Source organism: Salvelinus alpinus, chromosome 25 (genome assembly GCF_045679555.1).
Source record: "Salvelinus alpinus chromosome 25, SLU_Salpinus.1, whole genome shotgun sequence".
Lineage (NCBI taxonomy): Eukaryota > Metazoa > Chordata > Actinopteri > Salmoniformes > Salmonidae > Salvelinus > Salvelinus alpinus.
The window spans coordinates 31,503,663-31,526,225 of NC_092110.1; the positions used below are offsets into that span (position 1 = coordinate 31,503,663).

Consider the following 22,563-nt stretch of genomic DNA (forward strand, 5'->3'; position numbering starts at 1 on the left):
GGCAGAGAGGAATGAGTCAAAGGTAGACGTGGGGAGGTTAAAGTCACCCAGAACTGTGAGGTGAGCCATCCTCAGGAAAGGAACTTATCAGGGCGTCAAGCTCATTGATGAACTCTCCAAGGGAACCTGGAGGGCGATAAATGATAAGGATGTTAAGCTTGAAAGGGCTGGTAACTGTGACAGCATGGAATTCAAAGGAGGCGATAGACAGATGGGTCAGGGGAGAAAGAGAGAATGTCCACTTGGGAGAGATGAGGATCCCAGTGCCACCACCCCGCTGACCAGAAGCTCTCGGGGTGTGCGAGAACACGTGGGCAGACGAGGAGAGAGCAGTAGGAGTAGCAGTGTTATCAGTGGTAATCCATGTTTCCGTCAGTGCCAAGAAGTCGAGGGACTGGAGGGACGCATAGGCTGAGATGAACTCTGCCTTGTTGGCCGCAGATCGGCAGTTCCAGAGGCTGCCGGAGACCTGGAACTCCACGTGGGTCGTGCGCGCTGGGACCACCAGGTTAGAGTAGCGGCGGCCACGCGGTGTGAAGCGTTTGTATGGTCTGTGCAGAGAGGAGAGAAGAGGGATAGACAGACACATAGTTGACAGGCTACAGAAGAGGCTACGCTAATGCAAAGGAGATTAGATTGACAAGTGGACTACTTCTTCTGAAATAGACTACATTTTCTTCAAATCATGTTTCTTTAGACCTGTCTACAAATTGATTTATTGTGAAGGTGTAGGCTATATTACATGGATTTATTAGACTTTTTAAAAGGTAGATGTTCCAAAGGTCTGCATCAGTGGCTTGTAGTGTGTGTGTGGAAACCAGGAGATGCTAAATGTGTTTACGTTAACTAAGGTCAATTACCGTGAGACCGGCAGTTATTTGCTTGACAATCATCGGCTGCCAAAATGTCATGACTGCCACAGCCCTGGGTGTGACCACAGTTACTGTGCACACTGTTATTGTCTCCAGGGTGCCATGATGCACGGCAAGGCAAAGGTGATAGACTGGGTGGAACCGATAGTTGACGTCCTACTGTTGACTTTAGCAACATGCCGGCTTCTGAAAGAATTGTGCCTACTACAATTGATAAGATGGGCTATACTGTGTGTGTGTGTGTGTGTGTGTGTGTGTGTGTGTGACAAAGCATCACCAGTCTTAAGTTGAGTTGATCATTGATGTTGGTAGCTTTTATGTCAGGCTTTGTTAACATAGAATAAACAGGAGGAAACCAAACAGTTTCCACAAAGAACCAAAAATGTGTCCTCTATGCCTGCTTTATCCAACAGCCTTATCAAAGAGCTTGGGTTCTATCAACAGTGTATTCGCCTGTGTAGTAGTGCCAGCTGAACAGTGTATTCTCCTGTGTAGTAGTGCCAGCTGAACAGTGTATTCTCCTGTGTAGTATGAACAGTGTATTCTCCTGTGTAGTATGAACAGTGTATTCTCCTGTGTAGTAGTGCCAGCTGAACAGTGTATTCTCCTGTGTAGTAGTGCCAGCTGAACAGTGTATTCTCCTGTGTAGTAGTGCCAGCTGCCACAGTGCTGTAATACTGTGTCTCTTTCCAGAATCGACAAAGGCACTGCTCTCTTCCAGTTAAAAAATATGATTTATTTAGGATGGTAAATCACATAAGTTAATTGGTCACATACACAGTTTAGCAGATGTTATAGCGGGCGCAGCGAAATGCTTATGTTACTAGCTTCTAACAATGCATTCAAATGTCAAACAAATAATTAAAGTCAAAATAAAAACAAGGAATCAAGGATGAATCCGATTTAATACCTGTAACAGTTGATCAAAATGGAATCTATACATATGTACACTGGAAGAATTTACACGTCTACTCAGTGCAGCTGTCTGTCTCCACTACTTTCATTTTGGGAGCACTGTGCAACAAAACAATTATCCAATAAACTCAATGGTAACGATATTTTGCCGCAACGCACTTCTTTTCACTGCTCAAACACAGATAATTGTTAACAAACCAATCATAATGCTAGAAATGTTTAAATGTAGCTAATTAAATTAATCATGCGCGGGGGACACAACTGGACAACAATCCCTTTTCACGCCAACGTTCCCTCAGAACTGTTCCACCTGTTTTTTTGTTGTTTTTTTTCTGATTTAAGTAATGGCATTCGATAGCAAGCTAGCTAGCAAGAACAACAATGAAATGCACAGGAATTCAACAAAAAACGATCAACCAGAAGAAGATGATGATGATGACAATGTCGGAGATGCTGCTACTGATCCACCACCTCAAAGAAAAAAAAGAAATATCTATGTGTTTCAAGAGGGGTTGCTTTTGCGACTTCTAGTGCCTAAGGTGGAGCACATCCAGCATCTTACTCACTTTATTGTCCCCATGGGGAAATTTTGTTGCAGTGTCATGTACACATTTAAAGTGGCGTTAAATACAAAACAAGATTGACAATACAACTTTCAATAACAGTCACGCACCAATAAATAAAATAAAATTTAAAATTTAAAAAAGAAGAAAAGACTAGCCTGCTGACCTTACGGGGTCAATGGGAACATTTGCCCGAGCTATTTAAGAGGGATATCACACCTGGCACAAATGATTGTCTCGTTCTATTTTTCCTGCTGAGGGGTGCCCTATACCTGCGCCCAGAGGGGAGTAATTCAAAGTCCAGGTACAGGGGGTGACTTGGGTCTAAAATGATTTTGTGAGCCTTACGGAGGGCCCTGACCTTAAATCTCATCCAGGCCTGTCTGTTTGACTCCAAGTACCTTGCTTGCGGTGGTAATAATCCTTCTCAGCATGTTTCTCTGACTGACAGTGGCATTGCCAAACCAACAAACAATACAAAAAGTTAAAATACTCTCAATAAAGGATTTGTAAAACAGAGTCAATATAGTACAGTCTATATTAAAAGAACCCAACTTTTTTAGAAAGTACAGTCTCTGTTGGCTCTTTTTGTAGATCTGGTCTGTACATTTACTCCACTGAAGCTTACTGTCCAAAAAGACACCCAGATATTTATATTCCTCTACAATTTCTATGTTCTGACCTCTGATAGATGTTGCAGAGGTAGGTGTTGTACGCTTCCTGAAGTCTATGCACATCTCTTTGGTCTTGTTGGTATTGAGGACCAAGTGTGACTCCTCACACCACTCTACAAAGTCATCTAGGACCGGGCCATGATGTTCCTCGTCATCATGCAACAGGCTGATCAAGGCAGTGTCATCAGCGAACTTAACGAGGTGTCTGTCAGTATGGGAACTAGTACAACTATTAGTGTACAAGATGTACAGAAGTGGGGACAAAACACATCCCTGAGGAGAGCCTGTATTGGTATTGCGTATATCCGACACATGGGGACCTATTTTGACTCGCTGTGAGCGTTGGCTCAGGAAGTCCAACAGCCACAAAACCAGCCCCCCATCTAAGGAAAAGTCCCGAATGAGTCTCTGTGCCAGAATGTAGGGCTGGATTGTGTTGAAGGCAGAAGAAAAGTCAACAAACAGAACCCTGACATGGGATTTGGTACCTTCTAGATGTCTATAGACCATGTTAAGGAGGGTAAGAATGGCATCATCAACTCCTCTGCTGGTCTGATAGGCAAACTGAAGTGGGTCGAGGAGCTTCTGGGTGACACTGAGAATATGACTTTTCACAATTTTCTCAAGGCATTTCATAACTAAGGATGTCAAAGCGACAGGGCGATAGTCATTCAGCACAGAGGGATTCGATACTTTAGGAATTGGTATAATTATTGATTTTTTCCACAATACTGGAACGTGTTGCTGGTTGAGTGAGGATTGGAAAATGTCTTTAAAAACACCAGCCAGTTGTTCAGCACAGTGCTTTAACACATGCCCACTTATTTTGTCTGGGCCTGGGCTTTTGTATGTGTTACATCCCCTGAACAACTTTAGAACATCAGACTGTTGAACAACAACTCTCTCAAACATTTGTAATGATGCTTCCATTTGTTTTACCTCCGACACGAAGTTGTCTGATTCAAATCTTGAGAAGAAAACATTCAGTTCATTAGCCATGTTCTGGCCCTCATATCCCCCAAGGTCAACACTGGTTTTTCCCCTGCCTATATGGGGGGCGCTAGCCATGGATTTAATCCCTTGCCAGGCCACCCTTGCGTTTCCTGAGGAGAGGGTCCTCTCCACCCTTTGCTTGTATGCCTCCTTGTCCACCAGTATCTGTCTTTTTATCTCACGTTGTACATCTCTTAAAGCCTGTCTATCACCCCCAGCATAAACTGCCTTCTTCCTATCAAGTAGTGATTTTAGATGTTTTGATACCCAAGGCTTGTTGTTAGGGAAGATTTTACAGGTCTTAGTAGGCACATCTGGCTCAACACAGAAGTTTACATAGTCTGAAATAACCTCTGAGTTCATCCAGATCAGAGCTGCTGTCCTCAAATACCTCCCACATTGTACAGTCATCCCAACGTACTGTCCAACGTGTGGAGTAAAAGCAGCAGGAAGACTCATTTGGGTCTTGCCACCTAAAACACGAGTCGTTGCTAAAACATAACTTAAGCCAAAAGCACATCAAATGCCAGGACAAGTGCATCGGAGCTGGAGCAACAGCAATATTTATATCACCAGGCAGCCAAATTTGACAGGCAACAGGTGGCAGGCAGCCCAAGCCGGTCAACAGGCAGAGCTAACTGAGCTAGAGATGAAATGTAACACCGCTTACTGCATTGTCAAAGAGAAGATGGCTTTTACCAAATTCAGGACCATGTTACTCACCCAGAAAAAGAATGGTTTACAAATCAACCCTAACTATATATTATTGACACCATCCCGGACACTATCCGGGAAGAGGGTTAGTGCTATCTGGTCTTTTTGGGATGTTCCTACCCCTAAACCCTTACCCTAAAAGCAAGTTGATTTGTTAGCGAGATCAAATAAATTGTTGAGAGGAGACTAAACATTTATTTCATTAGCCAAGTATCAGTTCATAGTCCATGTTGCCTTACATAGTGAATAATAATAATCTGTTAGCTGAATGCAGTAATGGATAACTGTTTGCAGTTCTACTATTAAATACAATAAAGGTTGTTTTTAATCACCTACCGTATATATGTTTGCTGTTGCACTTTTCAATACAATCAGTGTTCTGTTTTGTATGTTACATTTCTTTGTACAAAACTAGTTACCTATGTAAACGTGGCAAGTGTCTTCACTGACATTTTCAACCTCTCCCTGACCCAGTCTGTAATACCTACATGTTTCGAGCAGACCACCACAGACCACCATTCAAGCAGACCACCCAAGAACGCCAATGTAACCTGTCTAAATAACTATCTGTAGCCATGAAAGGCTGATGGCTCACATGAACACCATCAACCCAGACACCCTGGACCCGCTCCAATTTGCATACCGCCCCAACAGATCCACAGATGACGCAATCTCTGTTGCACTCCACACCGAATCCTTACGTGAGAATGCTGTTCATTGACTACAGCTCATAGTGCCCTGCAAGCTCATCACTAAGCTAAGGACACGGAGAATGAACACCTGCAACTGGATCCTGGACTTTCTGACGGGCTGCCCCCAGGTGGTGAGGGTAGGTAACACATCCGCCACGCTGACCTTTGAACACGGGGCCCCCTCAGGGGTGCGTGCTTAGTCCCCTCCTGTACTCCCTGTTCACCCACAACTGCATGGCCTCTTCCCCCTCAGGAGCCTGAAAATATTTGTCATGGGCCCTCCGATCCTCAAATTTATTCAGCTGCACCATTGAGAGCATCTTGACTAGCTGCATCGCCGCGCTTGGTATGGCAACTGCTTGGGATGCGACTGCAAGGCACTACAGAAGGTAGTGCGTACGGGGCCGAGCTCCCTGCCATCCAGGACCTCTATACCAGGCGGTGTCAGAGGAAGGCCCCAAAAAGTGTTAGACTCCAGCCACCCAAGTCATAGACTGTCACCTCTGCTACCTCATGACAAGCGGTACCGGAGCGCCAAGTCTGGGCCCAAAAGGCTTCTTAACATCTTCTACCCCAAAGCCATAAGACTGCTGAACAGTTGATCAAATGGCCCTCAGACTTTTCATTGACCCCTTTTTTTATTTTATTTGCTCTGACTCTCTTGCACTGGCTCACTCACTTGACTCTACTCACACACTCACACATACTACACTGACATTCCAACACACAGATACACACTACATACGCTCACACACACAAAACACATGCATATTGATGCTTCACACCCTTCACATACGCTGCTGCTGCCCTGTATCTATGCTGATTGCCTAGTTACCCCTACCTACATGTACATATTATCTCAACTACCTTGTACCTCTGCACATTGACTCGGTACCGGTACTCCTTGTATCGGGGCGGCAGGTAGCCTAGTGGTTAGAGCGTTGGGCCAGTAACGAAAGGTTGCTGGATCAAATCCCCTAGCAGACGAGGTAAACATCTGTCGTTCTGCCCCTGGCCAAGGCAGTTAACCTACTGTTCCATTGTAAATATGAATTTGTTCTTAACGGACTTGCCTAGTTAAAATAAATATATCCTCGTTATAGTTATTTAATTAAGGTAACACCTGATGAGAATTAAGAATGATAGGACAGTCATTTGCAGTAATAAATAAACAGTTCATTCTGGTGCTCAAAAGTATGTCAGGAATAAAGTACTTAAATATTCTGTGTGAAACGAAGTGTTTAGTGGTTCAATGTCTGTATGACATGGGACAGCAGTGGTGTCGGTTTGAGGATGGTGTGTGCGTGCGTGCATCACCTGGTACACGGCTAGTGATGGTTTTTACAGTCTGACCTGGTAATAGAAGCAGTTTTTGTTGTACAAAACTCACTAAAGTTTTGATTATTTCCTTGTGTCTCCTCTCCCAGGTGAACTTTGTGGTGTGTCAGCTGTTTGCCCTGTTGACAGCCTTCTGGTTCCGTCTGTATCTCCACCCCAGTAAGACCAGTCCCTTCATCAGACATGTGGTGGCCACGCTACTGGGCTTCTACCTGGCTCTCTTCTGCTTCGGCTGGTGAGTGCTATTCCTGTCACATCTTTTCACCTCTTCCGGAAATTCTTTCTCTTGTCCCTGGTTCCCTCCGTCTCTCCCTTCCTCACCCGTTCCTGCTTCTCGCACTCTTCCCTCTCTTCCCTTTCTCCTTCACGCCTTTCTTCCCCTGTCTCTCTGAGCCTCCCCCTCACCCCTGTCGTCAATCCGTCTCTCCCTCCCTCCACCCATCTCTCCTGCCGCCCTCCCTCCATCCTTTACGGGCCAAGGCAAACTGGTCGATGCAGAGGCAATTGATATCCAATTAGGAAGCCGTTGGGCCCGTTATAAACAACCTGCCGTCCCTTGGCAGTGTGCCCCTTAGCATTTTCCCGTACACACCGAGAGAGAACCCTAAGTGTGTGTGAAACGCTAACTGCGTCATTCCTCCATGGCATGTTTGATCATGTGCTGCCACCATCGGTACATGATATTGATGGTAAGGTGATTCTGTTGTGGTCAGATCAAATTTTGTGTTGCTTTTAGTGTAATTAATGTCTTGTTAGTCATCTGTGAAACACACCTTCACGCCTTTAGAATGTAGAGGACAGTAGTACCATAAACTGCATTCATTCCTATCACTTTAGTTTGACAATCACTGACGAGCCATTTCCTTTTTGGTTTTATATATATTTATATTTTTTTCAATAAACAAAAACAACTTTAACATTTACATTTCAACAAACATGAATGACATCCCACCTGCTCAGACCCACATGTTCCCACGGTCTCCACACCCAATGTTGTTTCCAATGCTAAGACTCTGCCCCCATATGACTTCACATTGTGTTGTTTCTGTCTGTAGCCAGATTTATTCCTATATTTAAATAATAAAGTATTAGACTTTTCCATTCTCTTAACATTGGGAGTGTCATTTGACCTCTAGTATTTAAGTAATAGCTTCTTCAATATAAGTGACGAAAATAAATATTGTCCAACCCATTGGGTATCTCACTGCACCCTCGTATGCCATGTCTTGAGATATGCAGATAGACGGATTAGAAGTAAACATACATTGTAAAACTTCTGACAGCCAGCATTCTAACTCTGCCCATAGCTTCCAGACTTTATAGCACTCCCAGAAGGCATGAACTGACTTACTTTATAACTCCTTCTCTTCCCACGGTTCTGCTACCACTCAATTCTGTCTGACATATTGACTCTGAATGACGCACGCACACTTACTCCATTCCTCTACTGTACTTCAGACTCTGAGGACACACAACGCCCTAGGGGACTTACCAAGAACTTGCCACATTATACTATTTGGATCTTTGTCCATCACCACCATCATACTGCTGTGTACTGTAGATATACAGTCCGAGTCAAAAGTTTGGACACACCTAGTCAGTCCAGGGTTTTTCTTTATTTTTACTATTTTCTACCCTTGTAGAATAATAGTGAAGACTCAACTATGAAATAACACATTTGGAATCATGAAGGGTTAAACAAATCAATATATTTGAGATTCTTCAAATAGCCACCATTTGCATTGATGACAGCTTTGCACACTCTTGGCATTCTCTCAACGAACTTCATGAGGTAATCACCTGGAATGCATTTCAATTAACAGGTGTGCCTTGTTAATTTGTGGAATTTCTTTCCTTAATAGTAGGGGGGTATACAGAAGATAGCCCTATTTGGTAAAACACCAAGTCCATATTATGGCAAGAACAGCTCAAATAAGCGAAGAGGAACGACAGTCCATCATTCCTTTAATACATGGTCAGTCAATGCGGAAAATTTCAAGAACTTTGAAAGTTTCTTCAAGTGCAGTCGCAAAAACCATAAAGCTCTGATGAAACTGGCTCTCATGAGGACCACCACAGGAAATGAAGACCCAGAGTTACCTCTGTTGCAGAGCATAAGTTCATCAGTTACCAGCCTAAAATTGCAGTCCAAAGAAATGCTTCACAGAGTTCAAGTAACAGACACATCTCAACATCAACTGTTCACAGGAGACTGCGTGAATCAGGCCTTCATGGTTGAATTTCTGCAAAGAAACCACTACTAAAGGACACCAATATTAAGAAGAGACTTGCTTGAACCAAGAAACGTGAGCAATGTACATTAAACCGGTGGAAATCTGTCTTTTGGTCTGATGAGTCCAAAATGTTGATGTTTGGGTCCAACTACGTTTCTTTGAGATGCTGTAAGTGAATGGATGATCTCCCCATGTGTAGTTCCCACCGTGAAGCATGGAGGAGGGAGGTGTGATGGTGGGGGGAGGGGTGCTTTGCTGGTGACACTGATTTATTTAGAATTCAAGGCACACTTAACCAGCATGGCTACCACAGCATACTGTTGGAAAAGCATTCCAGGTGAAGCTAGTTGAGAGAATGTCAAGAGTGGTGGCTACTTTGAAGAATCTGAAATGTAAAATATATTTTGATTCAACACTTTCTTTTGGTCACTACATGATTCTGTATGTTATTTCATAGTTTTGATGTCTTCACTATTAGTATACAATGTACTTGAATGAGTAGGTGTCAACTTTTGACTGGTACTGTATTTGGATCGTTGTCACTGTCATACTGTGTACTGTAGATATAAACTCAGCGAAAAAATAAACATCCTCTCACTGTCAACTGCGTTTATTTTCAGCAAACTTAACGTGTAAATATTTGTATGAACATAGGATTCAACATCTGAGACAAACTGAATAAACGATACCGATAACCGTTAACTGTACTAGAATGCTTAAAAGTTAAGTAGTTAACACACATGGACGCAGTGGTTTAAGGCACTGCATCTCAGTTCAAGAGGCGACATTACAGTCCCTGGTTCGAATCCAGGCTGTATCACATCTGGCCGTGATTGGGAGTCCCATAGGGCTGCGCACAATTGGCTCAGTGTCGTCCGAGTTTGGCCGGGGTAGGCCGTCATTGTAAATAAGAATTTCTTCTTAACTGACTTGCCTAGTTAAATAAAAGTTACACACAGACCAAAAATATTTGTTTGGGGCATTCACATATGTCCCCATTACCAGGAAAACTTAATCAAAACCTATTTCTTTCACTTACTTGCTGTGCTGTTTCATTCTCAACCAGGATTTCATCACACATGTCAAGCAGTGAAGTTTCAGCTGTCCGTGGCCTCTCTTCGTCGGTGCGCACTGTCACTGTGTCCGTTTCCATCTTGTCCAGCTGTGTCTGTAACATTTCACTTAAACCCTGTTTCTTGTCTGCATCGAAGTAGAGGTCCTTGTACATAGCATCGAGCATGGTGGCGACACAGTAAAGAGAATGCATCCGACTCGCTTTGTTGAGCAGGCGTTTTAATGCAATGACAGAGGGTATCACGTCTGCTGCAGGCGCAGTTGATGAGCTTATTTCTCCAGTCAGATGTTTGAATGGAGCTAGCTAGTGTGTTCATGTTCTCAAATGGCATCAGCGGTATGACAACCAGCACATTCATGAACATGCAATACGACTTCAGTATGAAATCCTCGTTCACCCACTGTGCTGTCAGACTCAGCATGCGCATGGGGCTGATATTGCTGGTCCAAATATTAGCCGTGAAGCTAATAGCAGTAACATAGTATTTAAATTTAAATTATTTATTTTTTTAGCAGTGACGCTATTACTGTGTAACTCCAGTAGGGCAACATCTGAAAAATAGCGCCTACTTGGTAGTGTGCGCACTGGTGTTCGACCAGTTGGCGAAAGCCAACATCACCCACAACAGAGATTGGTCAAGGGCAATGGAATTCATTATCTTGGCGCCTTTGAGTTGTCTCGCTGAAAATGTCTTACTCTTTCAAATGACTGCTCGATCCACACAGCAGACATTGTGGTCTAGGTTAGGAATGCTGTGTTGCACGTGTAGCGTTACATGTGGCGTCATTACGTCATCTACCTACGTTATACAGGTATGCACGTCAGCTTTGACATAGGTTTTGCACATCGGCGTTAAACTAGACATCGGGTCGATGTTGGCATTTTTAGCTAATATCGTCCGATTCCGATATTCTTACCGCTATATCGTGCATCCCTACTGTAGATATATTTGTCCATCGCATTATACCCTCTTTTTTTCCATATCTTTCTAGAGAGTTGGAGTTGCTTAGGTGAAGTACATCTCCAGTGTTGCAGAAGGGACTGAGGATAGCTGTAGGCTAGTTGGAGCCTAGAGACAGAAACAAAGTAGACATGTCCTTGAGTACAGCATGGTTTCACTTAGTTATCTGCCCTCAAATCATCCACCAGTCCGTAGATAGAGGGGAGAAAAAGGCCCTTTTGGAATCCCGTCCTCTAGCTGTGTGGTTATCATGCGTTCATCATGGGCCTATATCAGACCCAAGATTCAGCCCTTAGGGCCTTCCTTTGTCCTGCACCACTCCTGGCTGACATGTTGACAGAATACCAGAGAAGCCAACACTATCATATGAACAGGCCTGTGTATTATAGTGATAACCACCACAGGAGATCAAAATGTACTCCATCTTTCTTTGGGACTACCAGCCCTCTTAAATGCTCATGTGACCTGACCATCCATACTACAGTGTATATATGGTAGTTGGTGCTATCGGTACACCTTGGATAAATTGACAGTCCCCATGATAGTTTTGGAGGTGCCCCCTGCTGTTGTGTTGGTAACACACTAACACATTGTGTCATCTCACCTTCGGGAACGTGTTGGTTCATCACGCCCTTGAAAGTGCACAGTCTGTCGGTGGTGATGATGATGATGTGTCTGAGAGCCCACAGAGTCAGTCAGTCCTCAGAGATGGAGACATAACATGGTACAGAGATCTCAGGGCTGCGGATATAGACTGGTTAGCTGATAACGTCATGAAAACAATGCTTCAATGGGGCAGAAGTCTGTTGTGATGGCCAGATGGCTAGCAGCGAAAGAATCAAATCAAATTTTATTTGTTATTACACATGGTTAGCAGATGTTAATGCGAGTGTAGCGAAATGCTTGTGCTTCTAGTTCCGACAATGCAGTAATACCCAACGAGTAATCTAACCTAACAATTCCACAACTACTACCTTATACACACAAGTGTAAAGGGATAAAGAATATGTACATAAAGATATATGAATGAGTGATGGTACAGAATGGCATAGGCAAGATGCAGTAGATGGTATAGAGTACAGTATATACATATGAGATGAGTAATGTAGGGTATATAAACATAAAGTGGCATAGTTTAAAGTGGCTAGTGATACATCTATTACATAAAGATGGCAAGATGCAGTAGATGATATAGAGTACAGTATATACATATACATATGAGATGAGTAATGTAGGGTATGTAAACATTATATTAAGTGGCATTGTTTAAAGTGGCTAGTGATACATTTTTACATTTCCATCAATTCCCATTATTAAAGTGGCTGGAGTTGAGTCAGTATGTTGGCAGCAGCCACTAAATGTTAGTGGTGGCTGTTTAAGTCTAATGGCCTTGAGATTGAAAAACAGCTTCTTTCTCTCGGTCCCTGCTTTGATGCACCTGTACTGACCTCGCCTTCTGGATGATAGCGGGGTGAACAGGCAGTGTGGTTGTTGTCCTTGATGATCTTTATGGCCTTCCTGTGACATCGGGTGGTGTAGGTGTCCTGGAGGGCAGGTAGTTTGCCCCCGGTGATGCGTTGTGCAGACCTCACTACCCTCTGGAGAGCCTTACGGTTGTGGGCGGAGCAGTTGCCGTACCAGACGGTGATACAGCCCGACAGGATGCTCTCGATTGTGCATCTGTAGAAGTTTGAGTGCTTTTGGTGACACGCCGAATTTCTTCAGCCTCCTGAGGTTGAAGAGGCGCTGCTGCGCCTTCTTCACAACGCTGTCTGTGTGGGTGGACCAATTCAGTTTGTCCGTGATGTGTACACCGAGGAACTTAAAACTTTCCACCTTCTCCACTACTGTCCCGTCGTTGTGGATAGGGGGGTGCTCCCTCTGCTGTTTCCTGAAGTCCACAATCATCTCCTTTGTTTTGTTGACGTTGAGTTATTTTCTTGGCACCACACTCCGAGGGCCCTCACCTCCTCCCTGTAGGCCGTCTCGTCGTTGTTGGTAATCAAGCCTACCACTGTAGTGTCGTCCGCAAACTTGATGATTGAGTTGGAAGCGTGCATGGCCACGCAGTCGTGGGTGAACAGGGAGTACAGGAGAGGGCTCAGAACGCACCCTTGTGGGGCCCCAGTGTTGAGGATCAGCGGGGTGGAGATGTTGTTACCTACCCTCACCACCTGGGGGCGGCCCGTCAGGAAGTCCAGGACCCAGTTGCACAGGGCGGGGTCGAGACCCAGGGTCTCGAGCTTGATGACGAGTTTGGAGGGTACTATGGTGTTAAATGCTGAGCTGTAGTCGATGAACAGCATTCTCACATAGGTATTCCTCTTGTCCAGATGGGTTAGGGCAGTGTGCAGTGTAGTTGCGATTGCGTCGTCTGTGGACCTATTGGGTCGGTAAGCAAATTGGAGTGGGTCTAGGGTGTCAGGTAGGGTGGAGGTGATATGGTCCTTGACTAGTCATGATGACGGAAGTGAGTGCTACGGGGCGGTAGTCGTTTAGCTCAGTTACCTTAGCTTTCTTGGGAACAGGAACAATGGTGACCCTCTTGAAGCATGTGGGAACAGCAGACTGGGATAAGGATTGATTGAATATGTCCTTAAACACACCAGCCAGCTGCGCAGGCATGCTCTGAGGACGTGGCTGGGAATGCCGTCTGGGCCTGCAGCCTTGCGAGGGTTAACACGTTTAAATGTTTTACTCACCTCGGCTGCAGTGAAGGAGAGGCCGCAGGTTTTGGTAGCGGGCCGTGTCAGTGGCACTGTATTGTCCTCAAAGCGAGCAAAAAAGTTATTTAGTCTGTCTGGGAGCAAGACATCCTGGTCCGCGACGTGGCTGGTTTTCTTTTTGTAATCCGTGATTGACTGTAGACCCTGCCACATACCTCTTGTGTCTGAGCTGTTGAATTGCGACTCTACTTTGTCTCTATACTGGCACGTAGCTTGTTTGATTGCCTTGCGGAGAGAATAGCTACACTGTTTGTATTCGGTCATGTTTCCGGTCACCTTGCCCTGGTTAAAAGCAGTGGTTCGCGCTTTCAGTTTCACGCGAATGCTGCCATCAATCCACGGTTTCTGGTTTGGGAATGTTTTAATCGTTGCTGTGGGTACGACATCGTCAATGCACTTTCTAATGAACTCGCTCACCGAATCAGCGTATTCGTCAATGTTGTTGTTGGACGCAATGCGGAAGATATCCCAATCCACGTGATCGAAGCAGTCTTGAAGCGTGGAATCAGATTGGTCGGACCAGCGTTGAACAGACCTGAGCGCGGGAGCTTCATGTTTTAGTTTCTGTTTGTAGGCTGGAAGCAACAAAATGGAGTCGTGGTCAGCTTTTCCGAATGGAGGGCGGGGGAGGGCCTAATATGCGTCGTTGAAGTTAGTATAACAATGATCCAAGGTTTTACCACAATCGATATGCTGATAGAATTTAGGGAGTTTTGTTTTCAGATTAGCCTTGTTAAAATCCCCAGCTACGATGAATGCAGACTCAGGGTGTGTGGTTTCCAGTTTACATAGTCAGATAAAGTTCGTTCAGGGCCATCGATGTGTCTGCTTGGGGGGGAATATATACGGCTGTGATTATGATTGAAGATAATTCCCTTGGTAGATAATGCGGTCGACATTTGATTGTGAGGAATTCTAAATCAGGTGAACAGAATGACTTGAGTTCCTGTATGTTATGATCACACCACGTCTCGTTAATCATAAGGCATACACCCCCGCCCCTCATCTTACCAGTAAGATGTTTGTTTCTGTCGGCGCGATGCGTGAAGAAACCAGCTGGCTGCACCGACTCCGTTAGCGTCTCTCGAGTGAGCCATGTTTCCATGAAGCAAAGAACGTTACAGTCTGTCTCTCTGGAATGTTACCCTTGCTCGGATTTCATCAACCTTGTTGTCAAGAGACTGGACATTGGCGAGTAGTATGCTAGGGAGTGGAGCGCGATGTGCCCGTCTCCGAAGCCTGACCAGAAGACCGCTTTGTTTGCCCCTTTTACGGCGTCGTTGTTTAGGGTCGCCGGCTGGGATCTTATCAATTGTCCTGGGTGGAAGGCAAAACACAGGATCCGCTTCGGGAGAGTCATATTCCTGCTCGTAATGATGGTGAGTTGACGATGATGGTGAGCTCTTATATTCAGTAGTTCCTCCCGACTGTATGTAATGAAACCTAAGATTACCTGGGGTACCAATGTAAGAAATAACACATAAAAAAACTAAATACTGCATAGTTTCCTAGGAACGCGAAGCGAGGCGGCCATCTCTGTCGGCGCCGGAAGTTGTTTCAGTGTATATATGGTAGTTGGTGCTATCCAATGGCAGTACACCTTGGCAGTACACAATGGGCCAGAAGTCTGTTGTGATGGCCAGATGGCTAGCAGCGATGGATACAATGGGGCAGAAGTCTGTTGTGATGGCTAGCAGCGATGGATACAATGGGGCAGAAGTCTGTTGTGATGGCTAGCAGCGATGGATACAATGGGGCAGAAGTCTGTTGTGATGGCTAGCAGCGATAGATACAATGGCAAGAAGCTGCCATGTGGGGAATCGTAGGTGGCTAATTTCAGAAAGTTTTATCTTGAAACCGCATCTTGTTTTGACTGTCATGTCTATGCTAATATGGCTCAAATTTTCTAGCTAACATACATCTAACGATGTATTTGAGACTAGTGCTCATTGTGCGAATGTATTCATGTTTTCAATGAACATTGGAGACTAAATATAGTTTACATGTTGTCAACAATCTAAGCCACGTCGGTTTTGCCCCATAGTTGCGCATGCATTGCTTTTGTTGCTAGACAACCAACCCGTCTAAGGAGTAACTGTCCACTATCTATAGTCATAGTCACGCTAAACTTTCTTATTCATGTATGGTTCTGGTGAGAAACTGTCCCACTGTCCCAGAGTGCTGTTCTGCCTGGATTCATGCCAACACTCTGTACGTTGCCTCTCCATGTCACTAGAGATGTATTTGCCACCTTCAGAAATGTGTTTTTCCTCAATATGGAATGAAAAGAGAAGGGAGAGAGGTAGTGTCTGAAAAAGGAGAAGTGGTGTCTGAAAAAGGAGAAGTGGTGTCTGAAAAAGGAGAAGTGGTGTCTGAAAAAGGAGAAGTGGTGTCTGAAAAAGGAGAAGTGGTGTCTGAAAAAGGAGAAGTGGTGTCTGAAAAAGGAGAAGTGGTGTCTGAAAAAGGAGAAGTGGTGTCTGAAAAAGGAGAAGTGGTGTCTGAAAAAGGAGAAGTGGTGTCTGAAAAAGGAGAGAGTGGTGTCTGAAAAAGGAGAGAGTGGTGTCTGAAAAAGGAGAGAGTGGTGTCTGAAAAAGGAGAGAGTGGTGGTGGTGGTGGGGAGGAGAGAGAGACGGTGGTGAATGTTAAGTTCTGACCCCTTGTCGTTTCTTTTTCTCAACAGGTACGCCTTACATTTCCTTGTCCAGAGTGGCCTGACCTACAGTATCATGATGTTCGCTGGGCTGGAGCACATGCACAAGTGAGTCATGTTTCTATTTAATGTGAAATAAAGTACTCATTCATTGGCTGCATGCTGTAGTAACAAGTCTAAGATTGTCTGAATCAAGTCTCCAGTGAACACGTGATGCCAACACATGACGTTGTGGCTTTGCATAAAGCATTGCTTCCAGAAAACAAATCATTAACACTCTATACTGACGTAGTCCGTCTTGTCACAAGGCTGATGAATTGAACTGCATTTGGAAGGTTATTGGCCTTTTTAGAGTGGTGTTCCAGGATGTTTTACCCAGCAACAGGAAGGACTTGGCCTTGTGCCCAGTTGTTGCAATTAATCTTTAACATAGGGTTTTGATGAAGTGTAATATCAATATATATGAAGGAGGAGACTGGCCTTGGTTCACCATGATTGTTTTAGTTCATGTTGCAGAGCGTTCTTCTGTTGGCGCTGAAGAGCCTAGACTCCTGATGGTGATGGCACTACCCCTCAGGCGCCCATCTGTGTCCATGCCCCCACCCCTCCCTCCAAACAGTCTGAGCCATTCAGCCAGCTTCTGTGGTTATTTTTACTGAGGGACAAGGCTGTGAGGTCAGGTGTGGAAAGAAGTGAAAGCTCTTTCCTAAGGGAAGGTTTTAAAAATACCCCAGCTTCAATATCCATCACGATGACCGCAACAGTATAATAGAGGAGGGCCCTAATCGTAATATGCTCAGTAAGTGTCCACTCCGTAATTGCGCACTCGGTAACTGTCCACTTTAATCGTATTCAGAGGTGACATTTCAAAACAAACAAAGCCCTCAATTTAACAGCAACTGAGGTGTTTTTCATGGAAACATTTGCTTCCTTTTTAATTCCTGGTGTTCCAGGTCAGTGTTGCTGTGAGGTACTAGGAAGCTGAGGAATGTGGCGGTCATCCAAGCTGAGCTGAGATTGATTGGACCACACCTCAAAGCAGGGCCTGGTTGTGAAGTTCAGCCTCAGCATTTGCCTTACTCAACCTTTTGTGGAGTGGGTTGAGCTTTAACTTGGTCACGTGGGTGCTGAGCTTGCAGATGCTTTTGTCTATTAGAACCCACAAACCTTTTGAATTGACTTAGCACGTCATTACCATAATAGGTATTTTAGAGGTCCGTGAACAGCTTTCCGTATGTGTACAGTTTCATCTATCACTACTGCTTGATTACTATGGCTGAGGTCATACACAGAAATCGGAGACAAGCTCTACATTTTCAGCTTGAAGTCTGCCCTACTTAGGTGGTCTCCACTGAGCCAGTTACTCCCCATAACCACTTTCACTCTGTGAATTATTTTTCTCAAAAATGAACACCGTGCCGGAGAACATTTTTAGCTGAGAGGGGGGGGGGGGGTCATTGGCCCCGTCCGACAATACCCTGGGATAGGGCCAACCAACCAGGCAGGATATAACCCCACCCACTTTGCAAAAGCACAGCTCCCACACCACCAGAGGGATATCAAGAGTACATGGCCAACTTACTACCCTGAGACAAGGCTGAGTATACCCTGAGTACCCCTACCCTGAGTATAGCCTATGAAGATCTCCCCAACCACACAAGTCTGAGGGGGAGCTAGACCGGGCAGGAAGATGAATGAAGGGGCGGCAGGTAGCCTAGTGGTTAGAGCGTTGGGCCAGTAACCGAAAGGTTGCGAGATCGAATCCCCGCGCTGGCAAGGTAGTTAACCCACTGTTCCCCTGTAGGCCGTCATTGTAAATAAGAATTTGTTCTTAACTGACTTGCCTAGTTAAATAAATAAAAAAGACATAAATAGAGAACGTCAGTGACTCAACCCACTCAAGTCGAGTCTAGGGAACGAAGCCTGGCAAGAAGTGATGCACCCTTCCTAGGGCTGGCATTTCTCTCCATCTTTCTCATCAACATCTTAAGTGTTTGCTTCAGGGCTGAAAGGAGTGGTAACGCAAAGTCTGGTTGACTAAAAGAGGTGGGCAAAATTGGAAGTAGCTAAAGATGGGGTGAGAGGAAAGAAGACAAGGAGGATAGACAAGGTTACAGTTTTTCTAATAAAGTATGTAGAGAGAATAGACTGCATTATTTACAATATCAAATCTCTCCTCTAACTCCTTCTCAATCGCTCTCCTCAGTCATCCCTCCCTCCATCTCTCTCTGCTTACTCATCCCTTCCTACTTCATATTGTTCTCCCTCTCCATGTCCATCCTGCTGCCTATGTCCAGACACCTCACCAGGCAGATTATAATGGAATTTCCTGGGAAGCATTAAACCCAGTGGAGGCTGGTGCTAGAAACACTAGCAAGCCCCACGAGAGCAAATCCATCTCCTATAGACTTCAAATGGAGCAGAACAAACATGCATATACAACCGTCCCCAATCCCCAGACTGCACTTCATCTGAAAACCACCGTGTTAGTGGAGTAGCCTAGCTCCTCAATGTGCAACACTATTGCCATATACATATTGTTATGGCCATTGTTTAACAAGCATTTCACTACACCCGCAATAACATCTGCTAAGTATGTGACCAATGAAATTTGATAGAAATGCCATGGTTTCATTGACTGTTTTGGTGAAGGAAGAAGTCGACTGCATGTGGGTATTGTTATTCACACACACTCTGTTTAGTGCTAGGCTACACACATAGACTTGTCATTCAGTTACTGTTGCGTTACTGTTACTGTTGCGACAGCAGCGCTATTTTCTCTTGGGTAATGTTCAACTTGTCTGTTCATTCACCTGTTGAATGTGCCTGGAGAAAGGTCGGGGAATGTTCTAGAGATGTTGTCCTCCGCTCTCTCTGCCTGCAGTGCAAATAGCGCCACCTGCTTGATGGATGAGACGACATCATTTCTATCCACAACACACTTGAGAAATACTGTACTAGCGCAGTTAGCAGGCAGTCAGTTATAACACACTGACTTGTGGAAGGGGAGGTGGCATACCGTTTGTATGAATGTACTTTGGATTTATTTTTAGCTGAGGATTGACATGTATTTAATGAATCCCAAAAACTGTTTTGCTGATAATGCTTTAAGTCTATAACTCGAAACATTGTAGAATGCAGAAAGTCTGGAGAGCTACTGATTCAAACCTCCATTCAGATAACAGAGACTTTGAAATGGAGAACCTGACGATAGAGGGAGTATAAGTGATCGAGAGGGAGAGGTGACAAAGCGAGTGAAGGTCACGGTGATAAAGAGTGCTCACATGAAAGGCTGTGTTATTCATACCATGTTGCTATTGAAGCCTGAACCACCATCCCTTTGTGTGGCAAGGCCTGTGAAAGAAATTACATAACCAACCTACCTGCTGCCTGGCAGGCAACAGAAAAAGGCACATTTTCCCACACATGGGTATATTATGCACTCTGCAGCAAATTGCCCTGATTTCTGTCCTATTATATTAGGATAATTGGAGGGGTTATGAGGCGTGATTAATCGTGGGTTGGGGCATCGGGAGGCGGCGGAGGTCCAGGCAAGGTACCACACTGCTCGGGAATGCTAAGTGCTTTGTGCCGAGGTTCGCTGCCAGCTCATTGGCTGGAAACACGAGCAACGGGTTGGCTTTTTGTTCCCCGCCGGTTGAAATGGCACTAATAAAACCGTCACCTCCGAGACGTGTCTGCCCCGTGACTGAGACGTGTCTGCCCCGTGACTGAGACGTGTCTGCCCCGTGACTGAGACGTGTCTGCCCCGTGACTGAGACGTGTCTGCCCCGTGACTGAGACGTGTCTGCCCCGTGACTGAGACGTGTCTGCCCCGTGACTGAGACGTGTCTGCCCCGTGACTGAGACGTGTCTGCCCCGTGACTGAGACGTGTCTGCCCCGTGACTGAGTGGACAGTTGGCTGGTTCTGTAGTTGGATGCGTCGAATGGAAACTTCACTATGACTCTGGTCTTGCAAATGTTCCTCAGGAGAGCAACACAAACAGGGGTAATGGGAGTGGAATGGTCATCGCAGATAGGGTGGAGTTTTTGTATTCAGTGATGATCGTTTGAAGTACATGGGCCTAGACGTAGGCTAATACAGTAAATGCTAAATAAGCCCAATAGTCTTTAGAAACCCCCATCTTGGAGCTGCTGAAATGAAGTAAGCCCATTGATGCAGCATTGATTTGTTCCTCTCGCTCTCTCTGGGCCATGGGCCACTTCCATCTGACCCGGTGATGTTTAATGCTGCGCTGGGCTGGCAAGGAGCCCTGCATTCCCCCTTGGACCTGAAACTTAACAATAAACCTGAATGCTAATATGATAACGCTGACCCTTAATACACCAAACCTAAACACGCAATGGTATCCTCCATTAGCCTAACCATAAACGGACTAAACCTGAGCACAGCACTGATAATGCAGTGACAGTTCCCATGACATAACCTTAACACTATCCCAAATCTGACCACAAAACACCCATCCTTAATACCCCGCCTGGCCATACAATCTTACACCAAATATGTAACAAACAATATACCTCAACACAAACTCTAACTCCACTGTCGATGGTTAAAAGGTCCCACCCAGGCTAGCTGTCAGTATGATTGAGTTGTGACGTGAGGAGGAGGGGTCACACCGTCCTCAGCTGACACATTCAATCAGTCACCGTCTCCGGTACCCAGTCCTATGTGTCACCGTGTAGGACGATTCAGACCAGAGTTTTGTTTAATGAACCACTTTTTTGAGCAGATTTGTTTTTTTTTATCCAGGATGCGTGTACGAATTTACATGTGTGTGACTGCGCGTGTGCTCTGGTCTGCGTGTTTGTTCATGTCATTCAGGGTCATTTTAGTTGGTATAGTTTTATGTGTGTGTGTGTGAGGAGTGTCAAGCATCAAATATTGTTTACGCTCTCATGCAGAGAGAGTTGAATGCATAGAGTAGCATGTGGTCACAGATATGGCATAGTGGTCACAGATATGGCATAGAGTAGCATGTAGTCACATATGTGGGCAGATGTTGGCAGTCTGACAGATGAGAGCTTGTGATTCTCACTCAAACTCATTAATGCCACTATGTGCTTATGTGAGTGTAGTCAGAATTCCTGTATTTATTCACCTCTAGTGCATTTCATTATCTTGCTGCTTGTCTTTTGCCGCTTATCTGGGCCTCCCAGGGGGTTAAGTCGTCAAGTTGCCCCATCTGAGGCCGTCCCTCAGTGGGGAGGCAGTCTACTTTAGACCCACGCTTCAGTTACTGCAAATTACATCAGGAAGAGAGTGTCCCGTATGGGCCTACTGTAAATACACTGCTCCATATTTTTATACCTTTTATTTAACTAGGCAAGTCCGTTAACCCACTGTTCCTAGACCGTCATTGTAAATAACAATGTGTTAACTGCCTTGTTCAGGGACAGAGCGACTGATTTTTAGCTTGTCAGCTCGGGGATTTGATCCACCAACCTTTCGGTTACTGGCCCACCTCTAATAACTAGGCTACCTGCCGCCCCTGCTACATGTTGCTCATTTCCTGTTAGTGTAATACTGCTGCTACTGTGTCAATAATATAACATCCCATGAATTATAAAAGTAGGGCTACTGAAAATAGAAATTGACATATGATTTATAGTTTTGTCAGAACAGGAAATGGTTGGATAGGACCGTAAAGGATGCTTAATGGTGATATCAGTTTCAGGTGTTAGTCATGTCTGCCTGTCTGAGGGCTTATTTAGGGAGTGACGGTAGAATGCCTTTAACGTCATCTGGGGGTGTTTCCGACTGACTGCCTTTGATATTAAGGGAGCTCGGAGGATTCAGACTTCTGTGAGGACAATGGTAGTATCCTCAACTTCTCACTCTCCCATGCAAGGAAATGCATAAGTGTCCACTGTTCAGACCAGGCTGCCTGCCACCCTCTCACCAGGCTGCCATGCCAAGTGTGGGCACACAGCACTGAGATGCCCATTGTGCCCACTGCCTGTTCTTGCCCCTCCCCCTCTTCTAATACCAATAACCATGAGCCTTGTTTGGAATCTCAATATATTGCTAACCTTTGGGGTAGACTGTAGGCGCACACACACACACACACACACACACACACACACACACACACACACACACACACACACACACACACACACACACACACACA

The 22,563-nt window shown here is 45.0% G+C and overlaps 1 protein-coding gene across 1 annotated transcript in view; it reads left to right on the top strand.

Annotated features, from left to right (window-relative positions):
- LOC139553811 (lysophospholipid acyltransferase 2-like) overlaps positions 1–22,563 on the top strand; it is an 82,701-nt gene that overhangs the window by 43,677 nt on the left and 16,461 nt on the right. Inside the window, exons 2-3 of the mRNA XM_071366507.1 lie at positions 6,851–6,996; positions 16,438–16,515. Of these exons, the coding sequence (XP_071222608.1) occupies positions 6,851–6,996; positions 16,438–16,515 (224 nt within the window). The remainder of the gene's footprint in view (positions 1–6,850; positions 6,997–16,437; positions 16,516–22,563) is intronic.